This window comes from Kogia breviceps, chromosome 10, assembly GCF_026419965.1.
Source record: "Kogia breviceps isolate mKogBre1 chromosome 10, mKogBre1 haplotype 1, whole genome shotgun sequence".
Lineage (NCBI taxonomy): Eukaryota > Metazoa > Chordata > Mammalia > Artiodactyla > Physeteridae > Kogia > Kogia breviceps.
In genome coordinates, this window is record NC_081319.1 from 3,778,677 (window position 1) to 3,802,395 (window position 23,719).

At 48.6% G+C, this 23,719-nt stretch overlaps 1 protein-coding gene across 8 annotated transcripts in view; it reads right to left on the bottom strand.

The window, feature by feature from the left end:
* The window catches only part of GRIP2 (glutamate receptor interacting protein 2), a 121,171-nt gene that overhangs the window by 26,927 nt on the left and 70,525 nt on the right, over positions 1–23,719 (bottom strand). For all 8 annotated transcript variants that reach the window (XR_010842455.1, XM_067043363.1, XM_067043362.1 and 5 more), the window contains 9 exons: positions 23,175–23,322; positions 22,898–23,067; positions 20,666–20,791; positions 20,186–20,335; positions 17,413–17,599; positions 16,752–16,897; positions 15,942–16,022; positions 14,310–14,376; positions 14,066–14,211 (listed from right to left, as the gene is read on the bottom strand). Coding sequence is in view for 7 of the 8 variants with exons in the window: in XM_067043363.1 (XP_066899464.1) it covers positions 14,066–14,211; positions 14,310–14,376; positions 15,942–16,022; positions 16,752–16,897; positions 17,413–17,599; positions 20,186–20,335; positions 20,666–20,791; positions 22,898–23,067; positions 23,175–23,322 (1,221 nt within the window). In the remaining variant the exon portion in view is untranslated. The remainder of the gene's footprint in view (positions 1–14,065; positions 14,212–14,309; positions 14,377–15,941; positions 16,023–16,751; positions 16,898–17,412; positions 17,600–20,185; positions 20,336–20,665; positions 20,792–22,897; positions 23,068–23,174; positions 23,323–23,719) is intronic.

A 23,719-nucleotide genomic window follows, 5' to 3' on the forward strand; every position in this document is an offset into this window, starting at 1 on the left:
GATGAGTTCACACATTCTATCAGCCACTGATACACCCTTTCCTTCATCCATTAACATACCCATTCCCACATGCCATTAATACATCCATTCCCTCAGTCATTAATTCATCTATTGCCTCAGCCATTAATACACACATTTCCTCATGCCCTAATTCATCACTCCTCTCAGCCATTAATTCACCCATTCCCACAGCCATTATATATACATCCCCTCATGACATTAATACACCCCTTCCCTCAACCATTAGTTTACCCCTTCCCTCAGCCATTAGTACACCCTTTCCCTCAGGCATTAATTCACCCATTCCCTCAATCACTAATACACCCTTGCACTCAGCCATTAATTCACCCATTCCTTAGCCACTAATACACCTATTCCCTCAGCAATTTGTTCTTCCATTCTCTCATGCCCTTAATAGAGTCATTAGCTTGGCCATCAATTTACCCATTTCCTATGTCATTATTTCACTCATTCCTTCAGCCACTAATTTACCCATTCCCTCAGCCATTAATTCACACATTCCTTTAGCTGTTATTCAACTATTCCCTCAGCCATTCCTTCAGCCTTTGATACACCAATTCCATCAGCCATTAACACACACAACCCCCACATCCATTTATTCTCCCATTCCCTCATCCATTAATTCACTCTTTCCATCAGCCATTAATTCTGGTATTCTCTCAGACATTAAATCAGCCAATCTCTCAGCCGTTAATTCACCCATTCCCTCAGTCATTAACTCACCTATTCCCTCAGCCATTAATACACTCATTCCCTCAGCCATTACTTCACACATTGCTTCAGCCATGAATTCACCCATTCTCTCAGCCATTAATATACCCATTTCCTCATGCCATTAATTCACACAAGCCGTCAGTCCTAATACAAACTTTTTGTCAGCTATTAATACATCTATTCTCTCAGCCATTAGTTCTGCCGTTCTCTCAGCCAGCGATACACCATTTCCAGAAGTCATTAATTCACCCATTCTGTCTGCCATTAGTTCACCCATTCTGTCTGCCATTAGTTTACTTATTATCCAAACCTCTAATGCACCCAGTTCCTCAGGCATTAATTCATCTATTCCCTCAGCCATTAGTTCACCCATTCTGACAGCCACATTCACCCATTTCCTAAGACATTAGTTCACCCATTCCTCAACCACTAATACACCAATTTTTCAGCCACTAATGCAACCATTCCCTCAGCCATTTATTCACCCATTCCCTCAGCCATGAATTCATCCATTCCCTCAGCCATTAATACAGCATTCCCTCATGATAATGATATATCCAGCCCTCAGCAACCACTGTTCATTTATTTCCTCAAATATAATACATGCCTTCACACAGCCATAAATTCACACGTTGCCTCAGCAATTAATTTATCTATTCCCAAAGGCATTAATACAGCCATTTCCAATTGCCATTAATTCACCCATTCTCGAGTCCCTCCCACCAGGAAGCTTGCACGAGCCTCTTAGATAGCCTCATCCACCAGAGGGCAGACAGCAGAAGCAAGAAGAACTACAATCCTGCAGCCTGTGGAACAAAAACCACATTCACAGAAAGACAGACAAAATGAAAAGGCAGAGGACTATGTACCAGATGAAGGAACAAAATAAAACACCAGAAAAACAATTAAAGGAAGTGGAGATAGGCAACCTTCCAGAAAAAGAATTCAGAATAATGTCAGTGAAGATGATCCAGGACCTGAGAAAAAGAATGGAGGCAAAGATTGAGAAGATGCAAGAAATGTTTAACAAAGACCTAGAAGGATTAAAGAACAAACAAACAGAGATGAGCAATACAATAACTGAAATGAAAACTACACTAGAAGGAATCAATAGCAGAATAACTGAGGCAGAAGAACGGATAAGTGACCTGGGAGACAGAATGGTGGAATTCACTGCTGTGGAACAGAATAAAGAAAAAAGAATGAAAAGAAATGAAGACAGCCTAAGAGACCTCTGGGACAACATTAAATGCAACAACATTCGCATTATAGGGGTCCCAGAAGGAGAAGAGAGAGAGAAAGGACCTGAGAAAACATCTGAAGAGATTATAGTCAAAAACCTCCCTAACATGGGAAAGGAAATAGCCACCCAAGTCCAGGAAGCGCAGAGTGTCCCATACAGGATAAACCCAAGGAGAAACATGCCGAGACACATAGTAATGAAACTGACAAAAATTAAAGACAAAGAAAAATTATTGAAAGCAACAGGGAAAAATGACAAATAACATACAAGGGAACTCCCATAAGGTTAACAGCTGATTTCTCAGCAGAAACTCTAGAAGCCAGAAGGGAGTGGCACCATATATTTAAAGTGATGAAAGGGAAGAACCTACAAGCAAGATTACTCTACCCGGCAAGGATTTCATTCAGATTCAATGGAGAAATCAAAAGTTTTACAGACAAGAAAAGCTAAGAGAATTCAACACCACCAAACCACCTGTACAACAAATGATAAAGGAACTTCTCTAAGTGGGAAACACAAGAGAAGAAAAGGACCTACAAAAACAAACCCATAACAATTAAGAAAATGGTAAAAGAAACATACATATTGATAATTACCTTAACATGAATGGATTAAATGCTCCAACCAAAAGACACAGGCTTGCTGAATGGATACAAAAACAAGACCCATCTATATGCTGTCTACAAAAGACCCACTTCAAACCTAGGGACACATACAGACTGAAAGTGAGGGGATGGAAAAAGATACTCCATGCAAATGGAAAGCAAAAGAAAGCTGAAATAGCAATACTCATATCAGATAAAATAGACTTTAAAATAAACAATGTTACAAGAGACAGGGAAGGACACTACATCATGATCAAGGGATCAATCCAAGAAGAAGATATAACAATTATAAATATATATGCATCCAACCCAGGAGCATCTCAATACATAAGGCGACCATTAACAGTTATAAAAGAGGAACGACAGTAACACAATAATAGTGGGGGACATAAACACGTCTCTTACGCCAATGGACAGATCATCCAGACAGAAAATTCATAAGGCAACACAAGCTTTAAATAACACAATAGACCAAATATATTTAACTGATATTTATAGGACATTCCATCCAAAAACAGCAGATTACACTTTCTTCTCAAGTGCACACGGAACATTCTCCAGGATAGATCACATCTTGGGTCACAAATCAAACCGCAGTAAATTTAAGAAAATTGAAATCATATCAAGCATCTTTTCCGACCACAATGCTATGAGATTAGAAATCAATTACAGGGGAAAAAATGTAAAAAACATAAACACAAGGAGGCTAAACAATACATTACTAAATAACCAAGAGATCACTGAAGAAATCGAAGAGGAAATCAAAAAATACCTAGAGACAAATTACAACGAAGACATGACAATCCAAAACCTATGGGATGCAGCAAAAGCAGTTCTAAGAGGGATGTTTATAACAATACAAGCCTACCTCAAGAAACAAGAAAAATCTCAAATAAACAATCTAAACTTACACCTAAAGGAGCTAGAGAAAGAAGAACAAACAAAACCCAAAGTTAGTAGAAGGAAAGAAATCATAAAGATCAGAGCAGAAATAAATGAAATAGAAACAAAGAAAACAATAGCACAGACCAATAAAATTAAAAGCTGGTTCTTTGAGAAGATAAACATAATTGATAAACCTTTATCCAGTCTCATCAAGAAAGAGGGAGAGGACTCATATCGATAAAATTAGAAAAGAAAAAGGAGAAGTTACAACAGACACTGCAGAAATACAAAGCATCCTAAGAGACTACTGCAAGCAACTCTATGCCAATAAAATGGAAAACCTGGAAGAAATGGACAAATTCTTAGAAAGGTATAACCTTCCAAGACTGAATCAGGAAGAAAGAGAAAATAAGAACAGACCAATCACAAGTTATGAAATTGAAACTGTGATTAAAAATCTTCCAACAAACAGAAGTCCAGGACCAGATGGCTTCACAGGTGAATTCTATCAAACATTTAGAGAAGAGCTAACACCCATCCTTCTCAAACTGTTCCAAAAAACTGCAGAGGAAGGAACATTCCCAAACTCATTCCACAAGGCCACCATCATTCTGATACCAAAATCAGACAGAGGTACTGCAAAAAAGGAAAATTTCAGACCAATATCACTGATGGATATAGATACAAAAATCCTCAACAAAATACTAGCAAACAGAATCCAACAACACATTTAAAGGATCATACACCGTGATCAAGTGGGATTTATTCCAGGGATGCAAGGATTCTTCAATATACACAAATCAATGTGATACACCTAATTAACAAACTGAAGAATAAAAACCATATGATCATCTCAATAGATGCAGAAAATATTTTGACAAAATTCAACACTCATTTATGATAAAAACTCTCCAAAAACTGGGCATAGAAAGGCCATATACAACATAATAAAGGCATATATGACAAACCCATAGCAAACATCATTCTCAATGGTGAAAAACTGAAAGCATTTCCTCTAAGATCAGGAACAAGACAAGGATGTCCATTCTCACCACTATTATTCAACATAGTTTTGGAAGTCCTAGCCACGGCAATCAGAGAAGAAAAAGAAATAAAAGGAATACAAATTGGAAAAGAAGAAGTAAAATTGTCACTGTTTGCAGATGATATGACATGATACTATACATAGAGAATCCTTAAGATGCCACCAGAAAACTACTAGAGCTCATCAATGAATTTGGTAAAGTTGCAGGATACAAAGTTAATGCACAGAAATCTCTTGCATTCCTATACACTAACAATGAAAGACCAGAAAGAGAAATTAAGGAAACAATCCCATTCACCACTGCAACAAAAAGAATAAAATACCTAGGCATAAACTTACCTAAGGAGGTAAAAGACCTGTACTCAGAAAACTATAAGACACTGATGAAAGAAATCAAAGATGACACAAACAGATGGAGAGATATACCATGTTCTTGGATTGGAAGAATATTATGAAAATGACTATACTACCCAAAGCAATCTACAGATTCAATGCAACCCCTATCAGATTACCAATCTCATTTTTCAGAGAATTAGAACAAAAAATTTTACAACTTGTATGGAAACACAAAAGACCACAAATAGCCAAAGCAATCTTGAGAGAGGAAAATGGAGCTGGAGGAATCAGGCTCCCTGACTTCAGACTATGCTACAAAGCTATAGGAATCTAGACAATATGGTACTGGCACAAAAACAGAAATATAGATCAATGGAACAGGATAGAAAGCCCAGAGATAAACTCACACACCTAGGGTCAACTAATTTATGACAAAGGAGGCAAAGGTATACCAATGGAGAAAAGACAATCTCTTCAATAAGTGGTGCTGGGAAAACTGGACAGCTCCATGTAAAAGAATGAAATTAGAACACTCCCTAACACCATACACAAGAATAAACTCAAAATGGATTCGAGGGCTTCCCTGGTGGCGCAGTGGTTGAGAGTCCGCCTGCCGATGCAGGGGACACGGGTTCGTGCCCGTACACGAAGATCCCACATGCCGCGGAGCAGCTAGGCCCATGAGCCACGGCCACTAAGCCTGCGCGCCCAGAGCCTCTGCTCCACAACAAGAGAGGCCACAATAGTGAGAGGCCTGTGCACTGCGATGAAGAGTAGCCCCCGCTTGCCACAACTAGAGAAAGCCCTCGCACAGAAACGAAGACCCAACACAGCAAAAATAAATCAACTCCTACCCCCAACATCTTCTTTAAACAAACAAACAAACAAACAACCCAATCAAAAAATGGGCCAGAAGTCCTAAATAGACATTTCTCCAAAGAAGACATACAGATGGCCAGGAAGCACATGAAAAGCTGCTCAGCCTCACTACTTATTAGAGAAATGCAAATCGAAACTACAATAAGGTATCAACTCACACCAGTTAGAATGGGCATCATCAGAAAATCTACAAACAACAAATGCTGGAGAGGGTGTGGAGAAAAGGCAACACTCTTGCACTGTTGGTGGGAATGTAAATTGATACAGCCACTATGGAGAACAGTATGGAGGTTCCTTAAAAAACTAAAAATAGAATTACCTTATGACCCAGCAATCCCACTACTGGGCATATACCTAGAGGAAACCGTAATTCAAAAAGACACATGCATCTCAATGTTCACTGCAGCACTATTTACAATAGCCAGGTCATGGAAGCAACCTAAATGCCCATCGACATTTAGGATATTTAGACGAATGGATAAAGAAGTTGTGGTACATATATACAATGGAATATTCCTCAGCCATAAAACGGAACGAAACTGGGTCATTTGTAGAGACGTGGATGGATCTAGAGACTGTCATACAGAGTGAAGTAAGTCAGAAAGAGAAAAACAAATATCGTATATTAACTCATATATGTGGAACCTAGAAAAAGGGTACAGATGAACCGGTTTGCAGGGCAGAAATAGAGACACAGATGTAGGGAACAAACATATGGACACCAAGGCGGGGGAAGTGGCCGGGGGGTGGTGGTGGTGGTAGTGGGACGAATTGGGAAATTGGGATTGACATGTATACACTAATATGTATAAAATAGATAACTAATAAGAACCTGCTGTATAAAAAATTAAATAAAATTCAAAAATTCCAAGAAAAAAAATTCACCCATTCCCTCAACATTAATTGACCTCTTCCCACAGCCATTAATTCATCCTTTCCCTCAGCCATTAATACACCTTTCCCTCATGATACTGATACACCCATCCCTCAGCCATTGTTCATTTATTTCCTCAAAAACTAATACATGGGGCTTCCCTGGTGGCGCAGTGGTTGAGAATCCGCCTGCCGATGCAGGGGACACGGGTTCGTGCCCCGGTCCGGGAGGATCCCACGTGCCGCGGAGCGGCTGGGCCCGTGAGCCGTGGCCGCTGAGCCTGCGCGTCCGGAGCCTGTGCTCCGCAACGGGAGAGGCCACAACAGTGAGAGGCCCGCGTACCATAAAAAAATAACAAAAACCAAACAAACAAAAAACCTAATACATGCATTCACACAGCCATAAATTCAACGATTGCCTCAGCTATTAATTTATCTATTCCCACAGGCATTAATATAGCCATTTCCTTATGTCATTCATCCACCCCTTCCCTTGCCATTAACTCACCCATTACTTCAGCCATTCATTTACCTCAGCCAAAATTCACCCAGTCCCTAAGCCATTAATTCACCTATCCTGTCCACCATTAATACACCAATCCCCTCACATCTAATACACCCATTCCCTCAGCCATTAGGACATTAATTTACCCCTTCCTTCAGCTCTTAAACACACCTTCCCTCAGCCCTTAATTCATCCATTGCCTCTCCATTAATTCACCACTCCTCTCAGCCATTAATTCATCCATTCCATCACCCATTAATACACCCATTCTCCCAGCCATTAATTCATCTATTTCCTCAGCATTAATACACCCATTGCCTCCTGCCATTAATTTACCCATTCGCTCAACCATTAATACACCCCTTCCTTCAGTCATTATTACACCCATTCCCTTAGCCACTAATACACCCATTCCATAGCCACTAATTCACTCATTCCCTTAGCCATTATTTCACCCATTTCCTCATGCCACTGATACATCCATTCCTTCATGACATTGATACACCCATCGCTCAGCCCTTGTTCGTTTATTCCCTCAAAAACTAATACATGCATTTCCTCAGCCTTTAATTCACCCACCGCCTCAGCCCTTCATTCACCTATTCCTTCAGCCATTACTTGAACTATTCCCTCAGCCATGAATTCAGCCATCCTCTCAGCCTTTGATACACCAATTCCATCAGCCTTTAATACACACATTCCCACACCCATTAATTCAACCCATTCTCTCAGCCATTAATTCAGCCAACCCCTCAGCCATTACTTCACACATTCCCTCAGCAATAATTCAACCATTCCTTCAGGCCATTATTCACCCATTCCCTTGTCCCTAATAATGATTCCCTCAGCCATTAATTCACCCATTCCCTCAGCCCTAACATAGACTTCCTCAGCTACTCAGCCACTTCCTCAGCCATTAATATATCCATTCTCTCGGCCATTAATTCACCTATTACCTCATGCCATTAACTCACCCATTCCCTCGGCCCTCAAACAAGCTTTCGGCCACCTGTTAATTCATCCATTCTCTCAGCCGTTAGTTCAATCATGCTCTCAGCCACAAATACACGATTTCCATAAATCATTAATTCACCTATTCCCTCGGCCATATTTCACTCATTCTATCCACCATTTGTCTCTCCGCTCATTCTCTAGGGCACTAATGCACCCAGTCCCTCAGGCATTAATTCACCTGTTCCCCAGCCCTTAGTTCACCCATTCCGTCAGCCACATTCACCCATTTCCTAAGACATTGGTTCACCCGTTCCTTCAGCCTCTAATACACCGATTTCGTAGCCACTAACGCACCCATTCTCTCAGTCGGTAACTCAGTACTCCCTCAGCCCTGCCTTAACCTATACCCTCAGGTGTTAATTCAACCATTCCCTCAGGCATTAATTCACCTACTCCCTCAGCCGTTAGTTCACCCATTTCGTCAGCCACATTCACCCATTTCCTAAGACATTGGTTCACCCATTCCGTTAGACTTCAGTACATCCATTCACTCAGCTACTAACTCACCCTTTCCCTCCGCTCTTCCCTCATCCATTAATACACCCATTCTTCAATCCATTAATGCACCCCTTCCCTCATGCCACTAGTTCACCCGTTCCCTCATCCACGAACACAGCCTTTCCCTCCACATTAATTCACCCATTCCCTCAGCTGTTACGACTCATTCCGTCAGCCATTACTTCATCCATTCTGTCCACCATTAAGTCAGCCATTTTATCAGCCATTCTTTCACCCATTCTTTCAGCCACTAATACACCTCTTCGCGGCAGCTATTCATTCATCCGTGCCCTCATCCATTAATTTACTGATTGCCGTAGGAATTAGTTCACCCATTCCCTCAGGCAAGAATTCACCCATTAGCTCAACTGTTAATTCACCTTATCCCTCAGCCCTTAATACACCCATTCCCTGAGCCATTGATACACCTATTCCTTCATCTATAATATACCCATTGTCTCATGCCATTAATACAACCATTCCCTCAACCACTAATACACCCATTTTCTAGGCCACTAATGCACCCATTCTTTCAACCATTAATTCACCCATTCCATCACCCATTAATACACCAATTGTTTTATGCCTACACACCCATTCACTCAGCAGTTAGTTGACCCATATCCTCCGCCATTAATTCAGCCAGTGCCTCAGCCATCATTTCATCCATTCCCAAAGCCTTTGATACACCAATTCCCTCAACCATTAATACACACATTCCCCCACCCACTAATTCACTCATTCACACCTCCGTGAATTCACCCATACCCTCAGCCATTTATTCAGTTTTCCCTCAGCCATTAACTCAGCCAATCCTTCACCCACTAAATCACCCATTCCTCAGCCATTAATTCACCCATTCTCTCCAATATTAAGCCGGCCATATTCGCATCCACTGTTTCACCCATTCTTGCAGCCACTAATATACCTTCTGCAGCCATTCATCCATTCATTCCCTCAGCCATTAATTCACTAGTTAACTTACTACCTGAGCCATTAGTTTATCCATTCTCTCAGCCATTAATTTACCCATTCCTTCAACCATTAATTCACCTATTCCCTGAGCCTTTAATACACCCATTCCCTCACGCCATTAATACACCCGTTCCTTCAGCCATTAATTCATCTATTCCCCCAGCCATTAATACACTCACTTCCTCTTGGCATTAATTAATGCATACCCTCAGCCCTAATACAAACTTTCCTTCAGCTATTAATTCATCTATCCGCTCAGCCACTAACCCACCATTTCCGTAAGTCATTAATTCACGCATTTTTTTCTGCCATAAGTTCAGTCATTCTCTAAGCCACTAATGCACCCAGTTCCTCCAAGCATTAACTCACCTATTACATCAACCATTAGTTCACCCATTCCATAAGCTACATTCGCCCATTTCTTAAGAAATTAGTTCGGGCTTCCCTGGTGGCACAGGGGTTGAGAGTCCGCCTGCCGATGCAGGGGACGCGGGTTCGTGCCCCGGTCCGGGAAGATCCCACGTGCCGCGGAGCGGCTGGGCCCGTGAGCCATGGCCGCTGGGCCTGCGCGTCCGGAGCCTGTGCTCCGCAGCGGGAGCGAGGCCACAGCAGTGAGAGGCCCCCGTACCGCAAAAAAAAAAAAAAAAAAAAAAAAAATTAGTTCACCCATTCCCTCAAACAGTAATACACCCATTTGCTACGCAACTAATGCACCCATTCTCTCACCCATTAATTCAGCCAATCCCTGAGACATTCTCTCGGCCATTAATTAAACTATCTCTTCAGCCATTCCCCCATTCTCTCAGCCACAAATACACGCACATCTTCGGCCATTAATGCATCCATTTTCTCAGGTGTTAATTCACCCGCTGTGTCCGTCATTAATACAGCCAATCCCTCAGCCAGTATTTCAGCCATTCCCATAGCCTTTGATACAGCAATTCCCTTAACCATTAATACACACACTCCTCCATCCATTAATTCACCCGTACCCGTCTGTTAATTCACCCATCTCCTCAGCCATTAATTTACCCATTCCCTCCACCATTAATTCATCCATTTCCTCAGCCATTAATTCACCCATTCCCTCCACCATTAATTCACCCATTTCCTCCGCCATTAATTCACCCATTCTTTCCCCCTTAGCTCACCCGTAGTGTAATCCACGAATCCACCCAGTCCTGCAGGCATTCATTCACACATTCCCTCCGCCATGAGTTCACTCATTCCCTCAACCACGAACACACCCATTTCCTAGGCCTTCACTGCACCCATTCTCTCAGCCCTTAATTCAGCCATGCCCTTAGCCGTTAATACACACATTGCTCCATTTCATTTTTTTATTTTATTGTTTAAAACAATTTTTTTTTTTGATGTGACCATTTTTAGGTCTTTTTACGCCGCTACGCTATTGCTTCTGTTTTATGTTTTGGTTTCTGGCCCAGAGCCATGTGGGATCTCAGCTCCCCGACCAGATATCAAACCCACATCCCCTGCACTGGAAGGCAAAGAAAGTCTTAAACACTGGACCGCCAGGCAAGTCCCTCTCCATTTCATTTAAATCATACACTCTGGAATCCATTACTACACCCATTCCCTCAGCCACTCATACAGCCATAACCTAGGGCAGTAATGCACCCATTCCTTCAGCCATTACTTCAGCTAGTCCCTCAGCCATTAATACAGCATTCTGTCAGCCTTTGATTCACCAATTCCCTCAGCTATTAACACTGTACACACATTCCCACGTCCATTAATTCACCCATTCCTGTCTCCATTAATTCACCTTTTCTCTCAGCCATTAATTCAGTCATTCTCTCAGCCATTAGTTCACCCATCTCTCAGTCATTAACTCACCTATTCCCTCAGCCACTAAGACACTCATTCCTTTAATCATTACTTCACACATTCCCTCAGCCATGATTCACCTAATCTGGCAGCCATTAATCCACCAATTCCCTAATGCCTAATACACCCATTCTCCTAGCAAGGAGTCCAGCCATGCCCTCATGCCATTAATACAACCATTCCCTTTCTCATTTATAAACCCATTCGCTCAACCGTTAGCTCACTGTTACCTCAATCATTAGTTCACAGGTCCCTGAGCCATTAGTTTATCCACTGCCCCATCCCTTAATACCCCCATTCCTTCGGGCGCTCAATCACACTTTCCTTTAGCCACTAACCCTCAGCCATTATTTAAGCCATTCCCTCAGCCTTGGATACACCAATTCCCTCAGGCACTAATACACACACTCCCACATCTATTAATTCACCCATTTCCTCAGCCATTAATTGAGACAATCCCTGAGCCATTAATTCAGGCATTCTCTCCACCATCAATTCAGCCAACCCCACAGCCATTAATTCACCCATACTCTGAGTCATTAACTCACCTCTTCCTTCAGCCATTAATACACTCCTTCCCTCATGCCATTATGGAGCCACTGCCTTGACCATTATGTCGCCCATTCCCTAAGCCATTAATTCAACTATTTCCTCATGCCGTTAATTTACCCATTCCCTGAGCCCTAATACACAGTCCTGCCGCCTTTCATTCACCCATTCCGTCTCCATAAATTCACCACTCCCCTCAGCCATTAACTCATCCATTCCTGAACTCATTAATATACGCAATGCCTCAACCAGTAACATACCCATTCCATCATGCCATTAAAACACCTATTCCCTCAGCCTGTACTTTACTCATTCCCTTAGCCCGCTAGTTACCCCTTCCCTCATGCCGTTAATTCACCCTTTCCCTCAGCTCTAATCCAAAGATCCCCTCCACCATTAATTCACCCATCCCCTCCGCCATTAATTCACCCATCCCCTCATGCCATTAATACACCCATTCCCTCAGCCATTAATTCACCCATCCCCTCCGCCATTAATACACCCATTCCCTCATGCCATATAAACACCTGTTCTCTCCACCTTTAGTTCACCCCTTCCCTCAGCCTTCAATTCCCCCATTCCCTCAGCCCTAATATACATTCCCTCAGCCGTTCATTCAGCCTTTCCCTAAGCCACTAACTCACCCATGCCTTCGTGCCATTAATACACCCATTCCCTCTCCATTAACTCACCACTCTTCTCAGCCACTAATTCAGCCATTCCTTCAGCCATTAATACACTCATTGTCTCAGCCATTAATTCACCCACTTCCTCAGCCGTGAATACACCCATTGCCTCCTGCCATTAATTTACCCATTCCCTCAACCATTAATGCACCCATTTTCTCTACCGTTAGTTCAACCATTTCCTGACGCCACTAATACACCCTTTCCATCAGCCTAATTCATCTACTCTCTCAGCCACTCATACACCCATTCCTCCAGCCATTAATACAGCTACTCCCTCTGCCATTAATTCACCCATTCCCTCAGCCATTATATCATCCATTCCTTTCGCCACTAACACACCCATTCTCTCATGCCATGAATACACCTATTTCCTCAGCCATTAGTTCAAACATTCTGTCAGTCATTAATTCACCCATTTCTCCCACATTAAAACATCCATTCCCCCATGCCAGGACTTCAGATGGCACCAACTGAGCCATCTTCTGCTTCCAGAAACGTCTCCTTCCACTCAGCTATTCTAAAAAAGCACAGAAATGTGGAAGCAGCATTTTATAATAAAGATTTCACAGATGTAAATTAGATAGCTAGTGGGAAGCTGCCACATAGCACAGGGAGACCACCTCTGTGCTCTGTGACCACCTAGAGGGGTGGGAGAGGGAGGGGGGAGTGAGGGTGACACAAGAGGGAAGGGATATGGGAACATATGTATATGTATAACTGATTCACTGTGTTGTAGAGGAGAAACGAACACACTATTGTAAAACAGTTATACTCCAATAAAGATGTTTAAAAAAAAAAAAAGATTTCACACACCACACAAAATAACAAGGATACGGTGGTGATGATAATATCGATGATAAGAAGACCCCAGATTTCCAGTTTTTCTTAAAAAAACTTGAAAGCTGCCCACAAGCGATACTCCTTCCCAGGGTAGGAGCTGGCCGCTGCCCGTCTGAACAGGAGATTCTGTCCCCTTCCTTCTGTCTACCCAAACCGTATTGTCTTTCTTACCTTCAGCCCAATCACTCACTCCTGTCAGCTCTCCAGCCTCAGATGTGTCTGAGTTTGCAGCCTCGGCTCACTCGCAGGCACCCATATGCAGTGGCACAGCTCCCCCCCCCTCCCATTCATCGCCCCACCCGGCCATTTGCCCACAGCGGCTCTGCGCAGGCCTTGTTGGACCCCAGCTGCCGGCAAACTCCAGCCAACCTCGCAAGGGCCCTTGCAGAAGCCCAGCCGCGGGGGTAGGGGGCAATCTGCCATCCACCCCCGCTGCACCCTCATGCAAGGGGTCACCACCAGCAGCCCCTGGGTGGCGCCCGCCACGCTCCCTCCTTGGCGGCAGGGAGCCCCGGAGTGCCAGCCGGGCAGGGTCGGGGCCCTCACCGGAGTTGTCCTCGTCCTTGCGGATCTTCAGCTTCACCAGGTCCTCACAGTGGCGCAGGATTTGTATGGCGTCCTCCATGGGGCAGTTGTCTAGGCGGATATTGTCGATGGCCAGCAGCTTGTCGCCCGGCTCGAGGGTGCCGGTCCTGCACGAGCGGGGTGGAGACAGGAAGGAGCCTGGCACACGCAGGCCCCGAGCCCGCCCTCCTGGGCCAGCCCCCCGCCCTGCCAGGGGCTCCCCTACCTGTGCGCCACGCTGCCTTTCTTGATGTCGGAGATGACCAGGGGCTCCCCTCGCTTCCTGCTGGCCGCTGGAGGGAAGGGGCCACGAAGCCCACCTTTGGTCACCTCAGCCTTGCGGGGCCCAGGAGCTGGGCGTAGACTTGGAGCCACGCGCCCTGCTCCCACAGCTCCCTGGCTGGGTGACGGTGGGCAAACCATCTCCCCTCTCTGTGCCTCCATTTCCCCTCTGTAAAATGGGGATGAGGCCACAGAGTTCACGGGGACATCAGAGATTAACTAGACAAAGGGGAACAACGCCTCCCATGCTCAGCCCATCTCCCAGCAAACGGAGCTCCCTGAGGGGCTGTGTCTGGCTGGTGTCTGTGTCCCCAGCACCTGGCACAGGCCCGGGTCCCAGAACTAGGTGACTTCAACGATTGAGTTCTTCCTTCCCCCGCAGCAGGGAATGCTGGCTGCCACGGCTCCCAGCAGGATCCCGCTGGGGAATGGCTTTTGGCTGAGGGAGCAGCCTCACCCAATCAAATGCCTGCACCCAATGACTGGTTCACGCAGTGGTGCCAAGGCACGGCCCCCAGCCTCGGCTCAGGACAACTCCCGTGGCCTCCCCAGAGAAGAGCTCCCCGTGGGATTGGCCGAGCCCTCTACGGGCACTGCACTGCAGCGCAGCTCCTCCCTCTGCCTGGTCCCGAGGCCGCCTCCGCCCACAGGTGTTGATCCTGAGAGCCCTCCTCAATAAGGCCCCTGCAGGTAACTCCTAGCGTGAAAAGCTGTTTCCCGGGCAGCATGATCTAAGACAATGAGTGGCTGAGTTTTCCTGCAGAAAGAATCCACTTGGGCTAATGGGTTTTTCCAAGAGTGACCAGGTGTAAGGCGGTCCTTCTACCCCATATGCAGCATCTTTGCCAACGAGACAAAGGTGCCCCTTCTAATTAGTCTGTTGAGAAAATGTTAGAAAACTGTAAGTGTGCCTTGCGTGGGCACCTCGTGTCCTGTACAACCTGGGCAACTGCACCTGGTGGCCCTGTCCAGAGGTTCCTGGGCCGGAAGAAGCTTCTCCCCCTCGAGTGCTTAAACTCCCACCGCCACTGACTGCAGGGTCGGGGGCAGGAAGGAGCTGCAGCAGCAGCCCTTCTGGACAGTTACCCCTCCGCGCCGTGATGAGGAGATGGCAGGAGATGAAGTCAGAGGACTTCGGCTTTTCCTGAGTGAGATGCTGGCTGGGGAGGCTTCTGACTGTTCCCATGCTTACGTACTCTACCTTTCTCTTTCCATTCTGCAGTCCCTCCCTTGCCTTCCTTTAACAAACATGAACGAAGCACCTACTGTGTTCTCGGCCTTTTCTGCGCCCTGGGAACACAGAGGCAAACAGAAAACTAAACCTGGCCTGTATGTCTGGCGCCTTACAAACCACTTCACTACGCCTGGAGACTAAAAAGGCCAGGAGATTCCCACCGTGCAGAACGGCACACTGAGGCCTTGAGAAGCCTTGCCTAAGGACACACAACCGGGCACCGCGGTGGAGGGAAGCCACGTCAGCTAGCCCTCCCTCCCACCCAGAGCCTTCCCTCCCGGCCAGGTGCTGGGCGTTTCCTCGGGGCAGGCGGAGAGCCTCCCTGGCGGGGAGGAGACTCACAGCTGATGGTGATGCCCAGCTCCACGCCACGCCTCTTGGGCAGCTTCACGTGGAAGGTGCCGCTGCTTGGGATGACGGACTCTGGGCGCAGACAGACACACAGCCACGTGAGACTCGAGGGAAGGGCCTCCGGGAGTCCCTGCCCCACACACCCATTCTGGTCCAGTGGGGAGGGACCGTAAACAACCCCAACCTGCTTCTCGCACCCACAGACGGGGACACAGGCATGGCGCACTGACTTGTCGGAGACAAGCACGCACCGGGTCAGACCAGAGACAGGACCGGAAGCCGAACTTTATGGCTGCCGCCCCGCCAGGGGGCCCCGTGGCCCAGCCCGATCCCTTCGGATCCAGCCATGACTTACTGGGCGCCCCTCACGGGCCGGGCCTCAGCGGGTGCTTTCACACGCTTTTATCTCATCTGGTCTGAACAACGCCCCTTGTGATAGAGGATTCTATTCCCTATTTTACACTGTGGGGAACTAAGGGTGGGGGAGGAAGGGTCCTGTCCAAAGTCACACAGTGTCCAAATCACAGAAGCAGAATTCTAAGCGAGTTGTTTGGGGGCCTTTGCAAACGCCCTCATCCCACCCCACCCCGCAGCTCCTGTTCCACTGCAAAAACCATCACCAACCCTCACACTGGCACACGTGCAGTTCCTTCCACCCCGGCCAGTGCCTTTCTCCCACCATGAGTGCCAGGGACACATTGCAAACGTGGGGAGAAGGATCAGGGCAGGGCGGGAGGCTGCGGGGAGAGGAGGGAGCACAGGGTCCCGAAGGAGAGGAGGAAGCTCGGGGCACCCCCTCACCGGCAACGTCGAACTCCACCTCCAGCACGACCTTGTGGGCCAGCGCCGCGCCCCGCAGCAGCTGGTTGGCTTCCTCCATGGTCCCGTCCTCGGTGGCAATGCCATTGATGGCCAGGATGCGGTCCCCTACCTGCAGCAGCCCACACCTGAACCGGGCAGCCCGGCAGAGAGAAGAGGCCCCGTCGGGAGACGGGAACTTTGTGCAGGAGCCAGGCCAGGCCCCAGCCTGGGCCCCACCTCCCGGGCGGGGGTGGAACGCTCAGCTCCGCCCTGTGCCAGCTGTAGCTCCTCAGGCAAATTGACCACAGGGCTCTGGCTAAAGTGTGACCTCGCTGGGCCTCGGTTTCGCCGTCTGTCCAATGTGGATGATGCCATGCCTTAGGAGATGTATATAGAGGACTCTGACTTCAGACACACAGGGGTTCACATCCTGGGTCACTCGAGTTGTGAGACCCTAGGCGGGAGAGTCAGCTCCTCGGAGCCTCAGAGCCCTCATCTACAAAATGGGGCTGGTCACGGGGTTGACGTGATAGTTGATGGGATGCAGCTGTGCAGCCAGGCTTGGTGTGCGACTTGCTTTTTCCCCGGCTGCCCGTAAGCCCCCCACCCCCGAATCGGAGAGCGGCAGGCCCGGTGGGCTGGGTGGGGGCAGTAGGCTCACCTCTCCGCCGGGCTGTCAGGCTCAATAAAACGCACGAGGGGTGGTGAGGACAGGGTCTCGGTGGCGAAGATGCCTCCCTGCAGCTGAAGACCGAAGCCGCTGAGGGGGTCTCCGCAGAGCACGACCTCGGTGGTCTCCGTGTGCACAATCTGGCCGCCTGGCCCCACGGTGCTGGAGGCCAGCGACACTGCGGGGCGGGCAGGCACGGCGCTCAGGGCACAGCCCCAGGGACGCCTTGCTGCCAAAGCCCACCCGCCCTCGGCCCAGACACCTGAAGTGAGAGAGGCGAGGGAGCGGGGGGAGGTCTGACTGGCGCGGGGTGGGCGGGGCAAGTCGAGGCCCGTGCTGAGCCCTGGTTTCCTCACCTGAGCAATGAGTCCCACCTGGCAGAGCTGTGGCAGGGGTTACGGAAGACAGCTCGGGACTGCCGTGTTGTAAAACACAGGCTCTGAGGGTCGGTGACATTATGTCATGTCGTGTTGGGTGATGTTATATTTCAATCTATTCTATTATTCTATCACATACCAAATATCGCATTATATTACTGTTAGATATGAGAGTATATATTATGCCACTTTGGGTAACAGCTTTATTGAGATACAGTTCGGCTACCACGGCAGAGCGTACGATTCAACACTCCGTTTTTAGTATATTGAATATTTAGTGCGTTCAAGTTGTACAGCCATCCCCTCGCTCAATTTGGGGACATTTTCAATCCCTTAAAGAAACCCTGTTTCCTTTAGCTAATCACCCAAATCCTCCCATCTCTTCCAGCCCTAAGCAACCACTAATCTACTTTCAATGTCTTCAGAGTGGCCTATTCTGGATATTTCATATCAATGGAATCACACTATACATGATCTTTTGTGTCTGGTTTCTTTCTATTAGCGTAATGTCTTCAGGATTCATCCAGGCAGCACATATCAAAATTCCCTTCCTTCCTGAAGCTGACTAATATCTAACTGTATGACGAGACCACATTCGTTTAACCCATCCACTGATGGACATGTGGGTTGTTTCTACCTTTGGGGTATTATGAATAACACTGTACAAACATGTGTAAATATGTTTTTGGGTGAACATGACATATGTTTTCATTTTTCTTGGGCATTTACTTAAGAGTGGAACTTCTGGGTCATATGATAACTCTGTTTAACTATTTGATACGTTATTTAATATATTTTATTTTATATTCCACATATAAAATACATTTGTATTATTAATATGGATAAGGATATCAATTATTAAATAAAACTTCTAATTATATTTCATTCTATTAATTATACTGTTGTCTTTTGGTTTGTTTTTTTTTTTTGCCGTACACGGGCCTCTCATCGCTGCGGCCTCTCCCGTTGCGGAGCACAGGCTCCGGACGCGCAGGCTCAGCGGCCACGGCTCACGGGCCCAGCCGCTCCGCGGCACGTGGGATCCTCCCGGACCGGGGCACGAACCCGCGTCCCCCGCATCGGCAGGTGGACTCTCGACCACTGCGCCACCAGGGAAGCACCCGTGTTGTGTCTTTATATATTATTTTCTTATATATATAATGTATATTATATATACATTACAATATATGTAACACTTTATTGTTGGGTATATTATTATATTTATATTCATTTTTTTTTTCACTATTGATTTTTTCACTATTTCATTAGTTTTTCACCTCAGTGATAAGAATTGTACCTGGAACACTGGAGGTGTTCAAAAAGTTTTATTTAACTAATTAATTGTTATCCTCAAGGAAGGAGACAGGTAAGGGGTCCCAAGAGTCCCCAGGCTCCATAAGCTCCTGCCTGTGAACGACACTTCTGAATCTTTTAACCTACACACCCCCTGCTTCAGTGGGTGACAAAGGTGGCTGGCAAAGGCGTATTGTATCTCTCATCTGACTCTGAATTCTGTTTCCCTTTTCACCTTGGCTGCCAGGAAGCTCATAACCACATTTAGCTCCTTTTAGGTGCCAGATGACTTATATTTCTCTCTTCCCTCACCTGGTTCAATCCTAAATGGCCCAGTCTGACCTTCCATTCTTTCTGGAGGCCTCCCCAACTCACATGGAAGGAGGCTGGGAACACTTTCAACATCAACAAAGGAAAGATTCTTCCCGGGAAAGATTTCAAAATTCTGGGTATTCTTGTGACTTTTGCTACTTCCACATGTTTCCTGCATTATCATTCATTACTATTTGTCTTTACATTTATTCATTTTTAAAAATACTTAAACACCTTCATTTCAAAAAGAACTATATATAGTGATCATAAATAAAGAGAAATGTTTATAAGCAAAAGTTAAGTAGAAATATATATCTAATAAAACTAAAAATCACTACATTCTGGATGGCTAGTTTCAAGCCTGTGTCTCTCTGTCTTAGGGAAAATTAACAAACGTCAGAGAGGTGGTAAAGACAAAGTAACACCACACCCTGGAATGGATCAGAGGGCTCAAGGAGAGAAAAATGAAATGGAGTTACTGTGAGACCTTCGTGCAAATCTGAAAAGGCATCCTTTCCTCAAGACACTTTGCCACCACCTGCTGGGAATTTTTCATAATAAAAATACAAGACAAAGTGTACAACGTAACTGTCCCCTCTCAGGTGTGCCCCTGTGCAGTGCACAACCTGCCCAACCATCCGCAGCAGCCTGGTGTACCACGCATGCTATTTCATGTCCCCCACCCTCCCCCAGCCCTGCCCCCAAATACCCCATACCCTTTGGCAAATCTCTGTCTCAGGCGCAGAGGCAGCCCAGAGGGGAGGGAAGAGACCATGGCTTACATGAGCTCTTGTGCTCTCTTCTTCGCTGCCTCCTCCGCCCCATTGTGGCCCGGGGGCTCATGGGTTGGGATCCGCGAGGAAGGGTGCTGGGATTGGCGCAGGGAAAGGCGTGGTTCATGGTCGGCGAGGAAAAGGGAGATGAGGACAAGGCTGGGGGAGATGAGAGCACAGAACCATGAGCCCAGCAGAGCCCTCCACCCTGCCTCAGGGAGACGCAGGGATGCCTTCCCCCCTCCACCATGCTCGCAGTGTGACCTCTGCGAGCCAGTCTCTCCCACTCTGGGCCTCAAAGCTTGCAGGGTTTTCACAGACAGACCTGGTGAAACCCAGCTGCCAGACAGGGGCCCATCTTGTCACTAATGTGTGAGGTGATGCTGCAAGGGCCCCTGACTTCTCTGAGTCTTGGCTTCCTTCCCTATAAAGCAGGCTCAAGCCCCTCCCTAGGAATAGGGGAGAGGGACGGCGGGGAGGGCACCTTACATCGGCTCTGGTCCTGGCTGGCAGGGGTGGCCCAGGCGGGTGTCCTGCAGTGGCCGGGCCGGGGGCTGTGGCAGGAGGGCACGCAGGGGTCCCAGCGATGCGGCTGCTCGCTCCTCTGCACCTTCACTGTGGCGGAGAAACAGGAGAGACAGGCGTTGGGGGCTGAGCAGGTCTGGATCACCACAGCCCTGAAGGATGAGCTCCTGTCCGCACAACGAGGGGAGAAGAGTAGGAAGAGAAGATGCAGAGTTTCCCAAGCCAGGCCAGGCATTCGAGATTTTGCCCGCACGTCCTGAATGCCCACTGTGTGCCGGGCACTGTGCTCAGGCCTCAGCCCGAGAGGCAGGGACAGGAGAGGGAAAGCTGGCCCAGACCAAGGCCCACAGCTGGGAGGTGCTGGAGGAGCAGGATGTGAACCAGGCTGACTGGCTTTGGAGCTCAAGAACTGACCGGTGAGCTCCGAGGAGCGCAGTTCGCAGACGGTGACCAGCTGCAGCACCTTCGGCGTCTGCCGCAGTGCTGCAGCCTCGGCCGGGGGCTGGGCACGCGGGGCACCGGGGCCTGGCATTTCTGCCACGCGCTGGGCTCTCGGGGGCCACCCGGGTCCCTGTTGGGTTGGCCCAGGCCTGCCCGGACCTGCATCGCAGCCCGAGGCTGTGCCCGCTTCCTCCCCTCCAGCTTCCACAGGCCTCAACCCCAGCGAACTCTTCACTCCAGCTAAGCACCTGCTTCCCAGAGGACCCCGCAGACCCTCTACCAGATGCTGCCCCCCTCACATCCCCAGCACCCCCCTCCTACCCACTGGCCCAGGCCCTGTACTGGTTCTTCCTTCTGCTACAGGACTTCTCGGGGGATGTCCAGCCTGGTGCAACATGTTCTTGGAGGGATGGGTGAGGTCCCGGTGATCTCAGCCCACTGACTCTGCCTCCCTGTTTGGTGACCCCAACCCCACCCGGGGGCTGGGCCACCTCTGGGGCCAGTGGCTGGGTCCAATCCTGTCTCCATCACTGACCAGCTGTGGGACTGGGATAAGTCACTTAGCCCCCCGGGCCTCACTGTCATATCTGTAAAATTGGACAAAGACAGTGGCTACTTCCTAGGGAAGCTGGGAGGATCAGACGTGCTTACAGCAGTGCTGGGTGCTTAGCAGAGGCTTCTTCAGTGAAGGCCAGGGGGGCTGTCAGCAGCTGTGTGTTCTCGGACGGACCTGCCCTGCTGGGAGCCTCAGCGCCTCCGTGCCAGCCTTGTAGACTCGTCACGTGGGTGAACCCAGATGACCCGTGGGAAGCCCAGGCACCACAGCAGGGGGTAGGGGAACAGATGACGGGACTTCAAGCCCCAAAGCCTCCTCCATCAGCCCCTGCTGTGGCTTTTCGGGGTCCTTACCGACCCTGGCAGAGACCAGAGATGCCGGTCCCCACACATGCATGGGATCTGCAGGCTTTTTCTCTTCTGGAAGATTGGGTTTGCAGAGGGTGGCGCAGGCAGACTCCATCCTCACCCCCCTCCCCCACTGTGCCCCAAGGGCTGGAATTCACAGCCTGACCACCTTGACCGAGCCTGTGCACTCGGGGTCCTGACGCCTGTTTACAGATGAGGCGGCTGAGGCTCAGAGAGGCAAAGCACCTGTCCAGCTGTTAGGGACGAAGCTGGAATGTGAACTCGAAGCCCAAGGCTTAGGCAGCTGGAAGCACTTGCCTGCCCTGAGCGGGAGGGAGGCCGCCTTCCCGTGAGCACCCTCCACCCTGCCCCAGGCCCCCGTCCCGCCCTCTGGGACCCCAGACCATCTGCTCCGTCTGCTCTCAGAACTGCCCAGCGCCTAGGTCCCCGGTCCAGGCTGGGAGCCCCCGACTCCTCACAGGGGTGGCTCTAGGCCCTCCCTGACTGCTTGGCCGCCTCCTCGGGACCTGCCGAGGGCCCCGAGCTGAGTCCAGGCTCCAAACTCTGAGTAGCACAGGGCACAGAGGACTGTCCCCTCCCTTGTTCTAGCCCTTGTGCTTCTCTTAATGTAACCAGTGACGGAGCTAGCTTTGGGGCCATCCATGCCAGCAAGCCGTCCCATCAAACACCCAGGTTGTTTACCTGCCCCACCTCTCCACCCTTAGCTGCGGCACTTGACAGTTCGAGCTTCCCTGTGGGAACGGACGTGTGTTCCAGTACATTTTAGCCTGCCCGGGGCTTTGGTCTGTTAGCCTTCAGGTTCGAGCTCTGAGGTCTGCCAAGGGGACCCACCTGCCTCCGAGGGCTTCAGGGGCCACCGACTCTGGGGCGCAGGTAGGATCTCCAGCCGCACTTTCTCCGACACGCTAGCCAGGAGCTTGGTGGCCTCAAGCAGCGAGCAGTGTTCAGTGCTGGTGCCATCAATGGACAGGATGCGGTCTCCGGCATGCAGGGCCCCACTCCTGGCCGGGTCAGGGAGCAAAGGGGGAGGCTGGTCCAGCCGGACAGAGCTCTGGGCGGCTCTCCCCCTGCAGCCCCCACGCCGTGGCAGCTCTCAGTGGGTGCCCACCTGTCCACCACGCTGGCCGGCTTGATGCGGTCGATGGTGATGACTGGCTTGTTCCAGTGGGAGCCAGTGGTGAGCGAGATCCCCAAGGCGGACCCTGGCGTCTTGGTTATTTCCACTATCAAGGGCCCTGAAGCTTTGGCCACTGTGTCTGGCAAGTGGAAGGAAAGAAGAGTTTGAGATGCAAATATTGAGCACCTTTCTCCATCTCGACTTAACACTCACTGCCAGGGAGGGATCACTGCACCCACTTTACAGACGAGAAAACTGAGGTGCGTGGAGGCAAAGACCTCGTCCAAGGTGACACAGCCACTCAGAAGCAGATGAGGGGCAGAAATTCAGGTCTCAGGGGCTCTAAACCCAGGCCTTCGCTGGACAATACTCACTTGCTCGCATATATTCTAGAGCCGACCGCATACACGGAACTGTGGGTTTCACTACGAGCCTTCCCCCTTTCAGAAAACGGCATCCCATTCACCCAGCCAGTGGCTGGGAAACAAAACCCGACTCCTCCTACTCTCACCGCCACCCCCACGTCCAAACATCAG